The 13094-nt window shown below is 38.6% G+C and overlaps 1 protein-coding gene across 1 annotated transcript in view; it reads left to right on the forward strand.

The window, feature by feature from the left end:
* LOC139697357 (uncharacterized) overlaps positions 1 to 12759 on the forward strand; it is a 663676-nt gene extending 650917 nt beyond the window's left edge. Inside the window, exons 8-12 of the mRNA XM_071596022.1 lie at positions 934 to 1101; positions 3801 to 4029; positions 5717 to 6036; positions 6833 to 7058; positions 11984 to 12759. Of these exons, the coding sequence (XP_071452123.1) occupies positions 934 to 1101; positions 3801 to 4029; positions 5717 to 6036; positions 6833 to 7058; positions 11984 to 12083 (1043 nt within the window). The 3' untranslated portion in view covers positions 12084 to 12759. The remainder of the gene's footprint in view (positions 1 to 933; positions 1102 to 3800; positions 4030 to 5716; positions 6037 to 6832; positions 7059 to 11983) is intronic.
* Positions 12760 to 13094: the final 335 nt, after the last annotated feature.

The following is a 13094-nucleotide window of genomic DNA, read 5'->3' on the forward strand; positions in this document are numbered from 1 at the left end:
TATTGCACCGCGTCCTCCCCTCCAGATCTCTTTCCCAGCGCCCAACACGAGGTTTAAGCTGTGTACTCTTTTCATCTTCTTTTATTAGGTTTCCATTACTTTCATTGGTGTTCTTCCCTACGTTTCCCCCCCCCGTCCTCCTAACTTCCATAATTACGTTTATTCTGTCCACTCCGACCAACTTCGTGGAACTTCTGCTCCTCCCCTGGCCACAAAGTCCATTGAGAGTTGACTGTTGCCTAGGCGACGAGATAAATACGTTATCCCAATCCCCACCAATTTGGGCGACCTAGCAGCCCTCGCGTTCGGAAGTTCACTGAATTTGTCATACTAACGGGCTCACATGCAAGTCTTTGTGTTATAATGAACAGGATTGTGGACGGGTTTCATATTGTCATTAAAATATGTACCTGGCCATTAGAAGCGGGTATGAGTCAACTTCTAATTTTACAAAAACTGGAATGACAATCAATTTTCAGAATCTTCGATATCAATTTTATCTAATACGTACTTAAGCCTATGAAATATTTTTTTTTATTCTTCAAAATAATGCTATTTAAATTTCGTAGGCAATTTAAAAGACTTTTCGGGACCCAAAAAACAATAAATTAAGTTAAACATAAAAATGTCAGGTTCAACTACGTGGAATTCCTTCATTATGAGGATAAAAAGAAACTTAACACTTCCACAGTTAAATGGATGTTTATTGTGGAAGTGTTAAGTTTCTTTTTACCCTCATAATAAATTAAGTTGGCTCAAAAGTGGGCTTTTGCCCAATTGCTTCTTACAGGTATGTTAGATGTATGCATAAGATTTCTGGTCGATTCACGAGTCTCGATTCGGTTTGCCGTTTCCGATATTTTCGGACATTTATGCACTCGATGCGCAGACTCGAAATAAGACCACGCATTTCTGTCTTCCTCCCTGGAGCAGGTAACCGGAGGACGGCTTCGGTGAGGTCCGTCGGCTACAGTGACCTCTTCGTCCTCTCCAAGAAGGACATGTGGGATGTCCTGAAGGAGTACCCAGCGGCCAGGGTCCGCCTGGAGGCGATAGCGGTGAAGAGGCTGGAGAAGTATAGGAGAGCGCCTCTGGAGAAAGGTGAGTTCTAGAGAGCAACATTTCTAATGCTTCAAAAAAACTCAAGTCTGACGAAAAATATGTCAACAAATGTGAATCCGTTCTCAAATAAAATATCCATGCCTCAGTACAAGAGCATAAAAGCTAACAATCACGATAGTCTTCGAAAATTCTTCATATCAATATGTTGTGTAATGCAAATGACTGATGATCGATTAGCCATATTAAGTGAATGAAAAAAATATCGGTGAATCTTATTATATTGGTTTCATCTCATCTAATGCTAACCACTACGAGAAAAATAACTTATTTCTTCATCTACTTACATCTACTTAATACCCCGCAAGCCGCCGCAAGGGCGTTTGGCGGGGGGTGTTAGGACACCACCCGTAATTAAGAACGAAAAAAACCGCATGTAAAAGCCACAAATTCATGCTATCCACAAACAAAACATGGTGTACATTCATGCAAGAACACTCATACCCCACGCACATGTAAACACTCAAACTACCAGCTAACATACACATGCACCGACAAATATAACTAATATCTTTGCAATTTTTAATTTTGTTCCGACTTGTAAATTCAATGTTTTTGATATTTTTAAAGTGACTTCGGTTTCTTACCATTGTGATTTCTGATTGTTCGGGGAAAGAATGAGTATTTGTATCTTCCAGTTGAAACAACCTTTCAGGTAAATTTTTATTTGTCCAACATTTCTCTCTGGGTGTTTTTTATAAAATCTTGTTTCTAGCGATGAAATCAAGTTACAGCTTCGAAAATATTTCGAACTTGTTTGAATATTTCGTATCAGTTGTTTGAATGCCGCTTAAATGTCTTATTTATTCTATTAAGTTTATTTAAGGGCAAATTTCAAGCATATAGGTGTAAAGAGTGATCAAATTTCCTCAAATAAATGAGAACATAGCAAGAAATAATGAGCTCTACGGCCTCTCAATAAAGGCCACTTACGGCCATTGGAGTTTTCTTCCCCTTTCTTCTTTCTTCTTTAAATGAGAACATGTTGTCTCAATCTAAATAAAAACATCGTCATCATTCACTTCTAGTAAGAAAAAACTCGAGTAGTTGTACAACTACTCGAATTTCCTCTTCCCAGAAGTGAATTACTACGTTGGTTTTATTTAGATTGGGGCAAAAATTGTATCGCCAAATAATCATAACTTCTGGATCGCTCAAAAACATCTCAAGACTCAATTTCTTAACTTTGTCTTGAATATATGTCTCTATTAAAATAATACGCGTCAATTAAAAGTGAATAAACGGGTATTGCTTATTATTTTAGAATGAATGCCCTTTAGAGACGAGGGGCTATAATCGCTCTTCCTTGGCGGACCCTTGGAGGTGCTTTCGGAGAATCGGAACTACTCACGTTAGTTATTACTCTTTGTCCACAACCATGTCAAATGAGAATTTATTACATTGCAGGGCTTAATTTTTCACCGCTTCGGCGTCTCGCTTCCAATAAAATATCGTTCGCGGGGAAGGAGAAGGACTGTTTACCCAAAATTGCCGAATTCGCAATCGGAAAGCACTGCTGAGGAGTTCTAACGGCAAAAAACTCAGCTGAAACCTCAGCGAACTTGAGAAAACTGGAATAAGGGCAGGGAAGCAAAGAATGTTTCTCCTGCCCTGCTCCCGTTCCTTGTTCTTTCGAGTTCGATTAGTGAATCGTATTCAACCACCAAGATAATGGAAAATAGCTTGCAAAATAAAAGATAAGAGCGTGATGACCACGAACGTAAGGTGTCAAACTTTTCTGAAGAAGTACAAAATAAAGCCAATGGTATCTAAAAATTTTCTATTACGTAAAGCAATGAAACGTTTTGACGCACGCGAGTGGCCTAGTAATCTTGTGACGCCAGAAGTACGGAAAGGGAACACAAAAGTCAGCTTGCAACATGCGCAGCAAGGGTAAGCTTAGAAATATACGGCGTATATGAAGATAGTTCAATATATCTGGAGATAAATAGAAACCGAATTCCCTTATTCAGAGACAATCGACTATGTAGAAGAAAACACAACCACGAGCTTTATCTGGGTAAAGACCAAATTGCGGACACCACGTGGAAAAGGAAAGTTACATTTTATAGGTTAGAGTAGAAGAGACGAAAGTAACCAGTAGGTTTTGGAATTACTTCTAAGATATACAGTGAAAGGGTGCATAGTTTTTTAATATGGAAGTCGATTTACGAGAAATGGGGATTGCTTGGGAGAACAAGGAGGAACACAACGCACTCGGGATCAAAGTGGTAGGAAGAACCCTTGCGGAGGAAAAATCGAGGAGGGAGAAGAATGGGCAGAAGACAGGGAAAGGGAAACCCTCAACAAAATGAAGGAGTATTTTAAGAAAAAACAGAATGAGCACTAAAATAATGACAGCTGAACTTATCGTATGCTGTAATTGGCCAAATTAAAAGAAGAAGAAAGTGATAAATGAAAAATTACGAGTATCAAATCCATTGAAAGGAGAGCATCACCGTTAGCAGAGATTTCGTGGAAGCAACACAACAAACAAGTGAACGCTAAAAATGTTATGTATGTTAAGCAACGGAAAAGAGTGTTCATTGCTTCTCTTTATAACCGAGTTCGATTGTTAGTTCATGCATGACGAGTCTTAACCGGTTAGAGAGAGCTCTTGGAGAGGGATACGCCGTCGATTCAGGAGGCGTCGGCTGATGCGTCGCTGTTTGTTTCCACAGTGGCGATGGGGAGGAGTCACTCGACGCCCGGGCTGGTCGAGTCCAGGGGCCGCATCCCCATCGAAGACATGTGGCTATCTCCCGTGTCGCCAGTCGGCGCCGCCGCCGCCTTAGCGCCCGGGGGCTCGCTGACCGCTGGTCTCGGTGGAGGCGGGCCACACTCCATTGCGCCCTCCACTGGCTACTCGGCCAACTCCCTCTTCAGCCCCGGGGGAAGCCCCAGCTCCAGGTAAGCGGCGCGTCCACCATCTATCCTCTACCCCCAAATTCCCATATCCCCCCGCCCGAGTGCATGGCCCGGGAGGTCGTCGTTTTAATTCTCGTGCACACAGTGGCCTTTTCGTCGAACTTAAAGGGACACCTCTATTTCAGGTTCCACGGATTACTTGCTCTGAATTTAACATATATCACTGGCCATTTTTTTCTTCAGTAGATATAGCGGGGGATCGAGATGCTGCGGGGGCTAACATACCGGCTTCCCACCCAGAGGCCCCGGGTTCAAATCCCGGCGGTGTTGAATATTTTTCAGAGGTATCTCGATCCCTACTTGAGATGCTTTGTGGAGGGCACTTTGAGTGAGTACGCCGTCCGTCGGATGGGACTTTAAGCTGCGGACCCCTTGGCGTCTTTCGTAATGAGTAGGCTAATGCCGACGCCGGGTCTCTCTCCACCCTTCATCCTTTCCTGTCTATCCCCTATGGCGCAAATGACCTAAGCTGTCGGTCGCCCCCCCTACATACTACAACTCGAAAATATTTGGACTTTTACCTTTCCAGGCAACGCGACAAGGTGTGCATAGTTTCAGAACAACGAAAATAATTCAAAAACCTGCGAAAATAATGTTTTTTCTTTCAAAATAACTGGTGTATTCCTTCATATATTGAATAATATTTTGCCATTTATTCCAGCTTCTTCCATTAGGGTCGATTTTGAACATACCTGCCACAACAAAGATCAAATTACGAGGAAACTATAAATATTCTTTTGAAGGCCATATTGTAAAAATACTATAAAGAACATTACTAGCGTTTCCCACGGCATTAAAACTTCCAAAGGATGAATGCATATATATATACGGAGGTGCTTTGGTAATATTTCCAGAATGCATATATCCGGGATTGTTCGAATTGGGGAAGAACGCTCTTAAATGCCAGTGACTGAACAAGTGGTTATATAATATAAACCATAGAAAGAGAATTTATTAACAATTATGCATTTGATGAAATGTCTTTAAGATTCAAGGGCTACTTTTCGCATGTAAGATAAGCTTCTAAAAAGTGTTACATCAAAATAACCTTCAGAATAATGCTCACAGACTAGACTATTTAGTTTTAAAAACGTTACCTGAACGCCGCTGTCGCACTCATATTCGTTGGGGGAAAAATTATATTGGAAACATGCCTATTCTACAGTTTGTAATGTACCGTCCTTAAACGGCTTAGACGTTCAGGAATTTTTTACTACATGAAATTCGTAATTTATGAAATTCCTCGCCCCCCTTACGTAAATATCAGCGCTAAAATGAATATCAGATCGGTACATGCCTTTTAAATAAAAAGAAAGTGAAAATATTGCTCATAGTTTTGATGAAATTGTTTACTATTGCTGTTATTGATCAATTCAATCAGTTTGTTCTGGAAATGTACACGACTCTAAAAGACAGCTTGTTTTCGTTGGGGAAATAGAATGCATACTACAAGCACAACAGAGCAAACATTTCGGAACAAATGTAATTAGTGACTGATATAGTACAACAACCAATCCTAGGGAAGATCCCTCCCGAGCTCCCCCCCACCCAATCCCCCACAATCGAATGTGATAAAATGGCTCACCATTGCCATCCTCCCCTCCCCCCCACTGAAAGCCTTACGTCTTTAAAGAGGAGAGGCCTTAATTTTCGTTTCGCTGGTTTTCAGATCCCACGGCGCCCACGCGCGGACGATGGAGTCGCCGCTTTCAGGCACGTCGAGTGCGGGGGCGCGGTCCTCGGAGGAAGAGGAGCAGAGGCGCACCCTCCAGGCGGGGGTGCCGCACCCACTGCACCCACTTCTCCCCACGCCGGCACCCCCCTCACAGCAGCTGACATCAGCGGCGGTGGGGTCGTTGACCGGGACCCTCCCGCCGCACCTCCCGCCGCCCGGGGTGCACCTGCACGCCGCACCCCCCGTGGTGCAGGCCCTGCACCCGGCGCACCTGCTCGCCAACACCGTGCCTCCTCACCCACACTTGCGTCCCGGTGAGTCCCGATTGCGACGGAGGCCGCCAGCGGGAGTGGAGTCAAGTTTTCTATTCGGTATTATTGAATTTAGTCTACCGTTCAGGGTAGGCTTTTGATGAATCCACTCCCTAAGCACTGCTGTTTCTCTGAGCCCCACCATACACGACACCAAATAAATACTGTAAACCTTGTGTAACGGCAAACTATTCTTTAACCCCACATACTTCCCGTCTCCCTTCATTCCACCTAGCATGCATATTCATTTCATGCTTTAGCTCGACTTACCTTAAAAACATTCTCCCCTATATTATGGCCAACCTTCCATCGTCACTCAGCAAGCCCTGCATTCACTTTTCCCACCTTCTTTGAATTTATCTCAACACTCTTCTCTCCTCCTCCACCATGCTTAGCACTTCTTTGTTTCCCTTCCTATCTCTCCTATTTATTATTTCCCATTCCTCTCAACACCCACTTCTCAAAATTCTTTAAATTATTTTTATCCTCCTGCCTCAACGATCAAGCTTCCGAGTCATGCAACACTATTCTGTATATTAAAGTTTTTACTAGTCTTTTCGTTACATCTTTACTTAAAGTTCCTGTCACCAGCTCCTTCCTCTTAATAAAAGCTTCTTTGCCTATTGCAATTCAATTATTGCCTTTGCCACATTTCTCACCGTCTAAAGCTCTGCCTTAATTAGTGAACTGCTCTTTCAGTTATAGTTTATTACTCTATTTGATTTATATTTATGCTCAAATATCTCCGTGACTATTAAATTATGGAGAGAATCATGTATAGGACGTGTTTCTGTCACAGTTCCAGGTGTCGCCACGTCTTCAGCTGGTGGCGTGGTTGTGGGTGCCGCGTCCTGGGTGCCCGCGGATGCGGTCATGGCGGGTGCGGGTACCTCACCATCGTCGTCTTCACATGATGCCTTAATTGCGGAGATCACCCGACTCCGAGAGCGGTTGATCACGCTGGAAGCAGAAAACGCCTCCCTCAGCGTAAAGCTCAGCCAGCAGCAGTGGGACGTGGAGCACAGGTGAGGCACTATTGCAATCTGCCATCGAGAGCAATCCTCCGCAATTGTGGGGGAGCGGGTCTAGTGGTCACCATTTATTCTCAAGGGTTCTCTGAGAAAAATTGCCCCCAGCCGACAAGGTTAAGTCTGGTTCAAATTGAACATAAGAACCTCATGTAAGAGCTCAAAGAACACAGCTCAATTTGGTGTCAAGCGTAAGCATGCTAATGGGTGCATTAACACTGCACCTTAAGAAATTAACGCCACGCAAAAAGGTAAACCATATTTTTCTTTTTAGTTGAAGTCGTTAAATTACCTGTGTGATCGTGTTATTAAACTCTCATATCATTGCATTGCAATCACTGCAAGTATATTTCAAGTGACTAGAAGTCACGGTATCCTTGTAAACAATGTGAACGGTTTAAGAGAAACTGCAATAAGTGAAATAGAAAACACTGGACCAATAACAGCAACAAATTATATAATCTTTAATCAAACCAAAGATATCCATTGCGAGCATTAAGATTATTTGTGCCTAAAAGCAATCATAGATTGCAGCGTGGTTAATGGAATGGGTAGGATCCATGGTGATAGTCTGGTATAGTTAGCCAACATGTTATTGGTGTGTTCTTGCTCTTACTGCTCATGTGAATTGTGTAGTGCCCCTGATTATTTACTTTTATATTATTTATTAGATGCAATGGAGAATTCTTATTATTCTCATAGCAAAAAGATGAAGTTCAACAGGAACAAAATGTGCATAATAAATTCTGTTAAAAGGTCCAATGTAATTTATTACATGTCTTACCTCATTAAACCATCACCATCTAGGTTTAAAGCAATTTCCATTATTTCAGAATTACCTGACCAATACTTGTTAAGGTTTAACAGTCTTAAGAGAGACTAAAAATTCAACTAATTGTACATTTTGACAGCAGACAGTGTAGACTAAATTGCAATATGGATAAGCGGCAATTCCTTTTTTTTTGTTAAATCATATTTCATACCTTGCTGTCAACATATTGTATATAAGCTAAATATTTATATTTGAATGTTATTACATTAAGCGGTCGATTCAATGATATTAGAGGTGCCTGTTTAATTAATACACTTTTTTCATCACTTTGTAATTATTTTTCTAATTAACAGACTACAACAAATCTATCTAAGCCATGAGAATAAAACACTTAATATTTATAAAATCTTATAAAGGAGGTATGACTTTATCCCGTTGACACTAAAAACTATATCACCTTAGTTTGAATCAGGTGGCTACCCTTGATAGGTCAGGTGACTATTATCAATTATTTTGTAAAAATTATGATTACTTGTACCCAAAACATAATTATCCCTCACAAATTTTGAGGAAAAATCTTTTTTCATCGATTTGCAGCATTTGGAAAACTAGCAAAATATGACACAGATTACAAAAGTCATGCTCAGAGCAAAATTTAAAAGTTCAATTCCTCAGGTACTCTATCAGCACCACGTACTCCAATATTTTTTGTTTTAAAGCTCTTGAATTGTGTTTTCTTTAAATTCTTAGAATATTAGTCAAGTATAGGATTAAATCGAGAAAAAAGTAAAATGGAGTAAGAGATAGTTTTAAATGTTGTTAATTTCTTTGCCATTTATTACCCCTATTTTTTTAGTCTGGTTAATCCTACTAATAAGTATGTAAATCTATGGTACTTTCAATTCCTGAAATCGATCTTCAAAAGTTGGCAACCTGCATTGAAATTAGTTGCATCCAGCCAAGTAGAAAAATAATAGACAAAAATACTAAGGGGTTAATTGATATTTTTGCTTTTTTGGAAATATACATGTACAGGTAAAATACAGGTTAGGAAATATACGTACCTGTAAAATATGTTACATTATTACCATATAAATAATTATTATATTAAAATATTACCATGCTAATAATTAAAATCAATATTGTGATAATTTATCTAACTCCCTAGAAAATAATTAACTCAATTTTGTCAGCCATTCTTTGAAAAATAACACACCAGTTCCTTGCAAAGTCGAAGGCAGCAGTTTTTATCTAATACTGTTGTTTTTCTATGCCATGTTTTTGCATCTTACAAATATAGTGTCAGGAAATTCATTGGAGTCATTGCATATTATTGTTTGGCAATTTTAGGATGCTGGCAATCCCATAGTTTAGATGGCCAAGGACTGAATCAAATTTTTTCTTCGGAAACCATATAATCTTAACTTATGCCCAGTTTCAGTTCTTACATTATGTTTATACTTTTCTTATGGACTGGTTTTTTAATGCCTATGTCAAGTAGCACACCTTCATTAGCCAAAGTTTCAAGTGCTCTGGAGGGTTATGTGTGGAATAATTACAATTCTGTTATGTAACAAAGGAGTCATAGAGATATGATTATAAATGGATGGAGATATTGATCTGCTTTTAGCTCTTGCAGCAATCCATTTTCTCCTTACTGTCCTATTTTTAAAGTCAAAAATTAATTTACTAGTCCTCTAAACTCAGTCCTTAACATCATATTAAATTTTGAAATTCAAATTTGTGATTAATGAATAAGGGATAAGTCATGTGGCATATTTATTGTCACTCAATATGAGCAAAATACAAGTTTGTAAATTGAATTCTATTTTTGAGAACTGGACTCTAGGGCACATTACTGCCTACTTAATACAAAGCATGTCATGCAGTCTAAAATGGCTGCTTTAAACTTTAGTGGTTCGATTTTGGGGAAATTGGAGGACAACCCAAAAGAAATTTACAACTTCGTGGTGCATGAGTCACCCGAGAATGACTTGTGACCACATGTAAGTTTTTTATGCTTTCAAAGTTTTAAGTCATGGATGAATAATTTTCAATATTAATATATAATTATCAGTACCATTAAAAATATTATTTGATATAAACAACACACAATTTTATAAGCTCTTCCGTATGGTCTATCAAAAGTTTTATTTTCAAGAAAAAATAATTTTTTGGAAGAGTGATTAATTTTTCTTTATTATATATACGTTATACAAAATCCTTTACTCATATTTGTATTATTAACTTAGTTCATAATTTGTATATTCGTATGCTTCTGCACTGAACTACATGCATGATTTTCTAACCTTATGGCACTGTCCAAAAAGATCTAATACTAGAAGTTAGGGTATTCAACAGCATTGTGGAAGACCTTTGAATAAAACTGAACTTCTACTCCAAATATAATCTCAAATCATTCAACAAACAATCCAGAGGTCAATCATCCCATGGAGCGTTTAATAGTAACTTTGGTATATTTCAAGAATGCTTACTTAGATATTTTTCCCATATGACTCACAATAAAGAAAATTAAGGAGTTCAACAAGGTAACAATCAATGGAAAAGAAAATGAGTTGGGTCTTGCAATATATGTATACTATTCCAAGGATATGATACATATTTGCAAAAATTTGAAATTTGAATAGTTCCCATTGTACCAAACTTTAATACAGGATATGCAGCAATAAGACTAACTATTTTGTAAGTCATCTACTTCCAAATCAATCTCATCTTTCAAATTGGTACCATTCTTAATTAAGAAAATTATTAGATGCATTGAGAACCAATGACCTTGAAGTTTACATATTCAAAAACTAAGTGTAATCTAGATTGCTGCAAATTTAGGATGCAGCTTCTTTTCCTTCTCATCTTGATCAAATGGCACGGAAATGAACTAATTGTGCCCAAGAGGAGTAGAGAAGCACTTGGACTGAAATTGGCTTGATGATGATGGCCACCTAGCACGGTACTTATTTAGCCAAGGAAAAGCACAGCCCTAAAACTTAGTATCATTGGAATTATTCTCATTCATTTGGGCCCCAGGTTCATTATTCACCGGCACTCATTTCCAGATGTATTACAATTTCAAGTAATAGATTGTTTGGGGACCTTTTCTTTTGAAATATTGTCCTAAATTTGATTATGTTTAGCTGATGGATTTGTTTTCAAGAAATTTTTATCTTGTTCTTTTCATTTTAATTAGTTACACATTAATAGTGGGTCATGGTAGTCCAGGGGGTAGAGCGCTGGACTATTGACCGAAGGGTCCTGGGTTCTATTCCCAGGCAAGTCTCTGGGCACCTGCAGCACCACCCAAGCTATGCGATTTTTCGGGAACCAGATCTTCCTGGGAAACCATAACCAGCACAGGGAAAGGACTTGGCCCCCTTACCCTGATGTGTGAATTTCAAATGCCGTCGGGCTTAGTACTGGGTGAACTCTACCATCACCTACCAAACCAACCTTTGGGTTGATTACTGTGTTTATTGTTTTATGCATTAATAATACCATACATATTAAAAGCTTTCATACAACTGGAAAATAACAAAAATAAATTCATAAAAGGAAATATTACAATTAAGACAAACCTTTCATGAGTGAAATATTTGTGGATGTTTCTCTAGGCTACATTTTCTGCTATGGTTATCATTAGCTATTGGTCATCGTTTTATGGGGCAATGAAATTAAACATTGTATGTTAAACAAGATTGCATTTCATATGAATTCTAATGTTTCTGATCTGATTTTTACCTGCCAATTTACTGTTTTTGTGCTTCCATGTTTGCTGAGCTTATGATTATTCTTTGGTGATGAAATTTTCTCTGTTCTAATTACAGATATTTTCTTAATTTTATAATGTATTCTCTGCCACAGTGAAGTGTCCAAAAGTATTGTGCTCCACCCCTGGTTTTAAATAAATATAGGTATTTGCTTATTGAATCTTCATGGTGCAATGGAAGGGTTGACAGCAAAAATAACTAATCAATTTTTCTCAATGGAGGCATTAAAATCTAGTTCTTACTTCAATATGATGATGGAATTGACGGATCTCATTGAGAAAAAAATCAATCATAGATAACTTTTTTTCCATCAATGATGATTGCTCATTTTGAAATTTGACCACTGACACACTGATTCCAATCCTCAGGTTGGCTGAGATAGAGATGCACATATGTGGTGGTAGCAGTGCTGGTTCAACGACCAACACTGATGACAACAATGAGCGAAACAGGGAGTCAATCATCTAGTGTGACAGCGGTAAGCAGAGGAGGGACCTTGGCACGGACACCACATGAGATGCTATCATCATCATCATCACCATAACTGCTATCCTCATCAGTGAGATCTGTCATCAACAAGAAGTCCTGCATCAATGTTGATTAGTGAATCTGAATGGCAAGGAAGCTCTTGGCTGCTTGAAATATGTTGTTGGAGTGTGTGTCACTTGACTAAATAGTGGAGCTAAATATGGATTAGGTAAGGAGTTCAGTGAGGAGCCTAAACCCTTCGTAATCACAATTTCTTTAAACACACACACACAATCCTTAAGATATCCTCAGTTGGGGAACCCCCAAGACCCCATAAACATGGTTATTTTTTCCTTCCCATTGAGTGAATTAACTATGTATTTTAGAAACAACTCAGTGATGCACCTCACTGTATAAAAAAATATGACTTAGGCTGACAAGGCTTAGTGGTAAGTGGATTTGATACTTAGCAAAATCAACATTAGACATACCTACTTGCTCAAATCATGGATTACTACCTGTCATTTATCATTTTTTCTAAGAGTCTCCCATAAGAAGGCCATTCCCTCTAAATTGAAAGAAAAAAATTATGGATTTATTGGTGAAAAATTAATCGAGTGTAACTAAAAGTAATCAATACCCCTAAAATTAAAATTTGTGTTTGCACAATTATAACCTATCGCATGAGAAATCGCTGGCTGAGAAAAATAAAAAAATGATTTAATCGCTACTTAGTATGTTGATTTAATGAATGCTTTTCATTGTTTCTCATTGAAGGCAATCATCAAAATGTAGTAGCACTCAGAATGCGATTTGAAAGTCTTAGATGGATGAATACATGATGAAAATGTAAAAGATTTTCATGGTATTTTAGCAATCCATTGATGATATGAGGTACAACTTTTGTCCTCAAGTTATAAGTACAACATTAGCATTATCTCATCGCATGTAAGTGTTCTGCTGCCTTTTTAGTTCATATCCTCAGTTGAATGGAAAAAAACTAAAAATACT

Source organism: Hetaerina americana, unplaced genomic scaffold (assembly GCF_022747635.1).
Source record: "Hetaerina americana unplaced genomic scaffold, ioHetAmer1.1.p SCAF_73, whole genome shotgun sequence".
Lineage (NCBI taxonomy): Eukaryota > Metazoa > Arthropoda > Insecta > Odonata > Calopterygidae > Hetaerina > Hetaerina americana.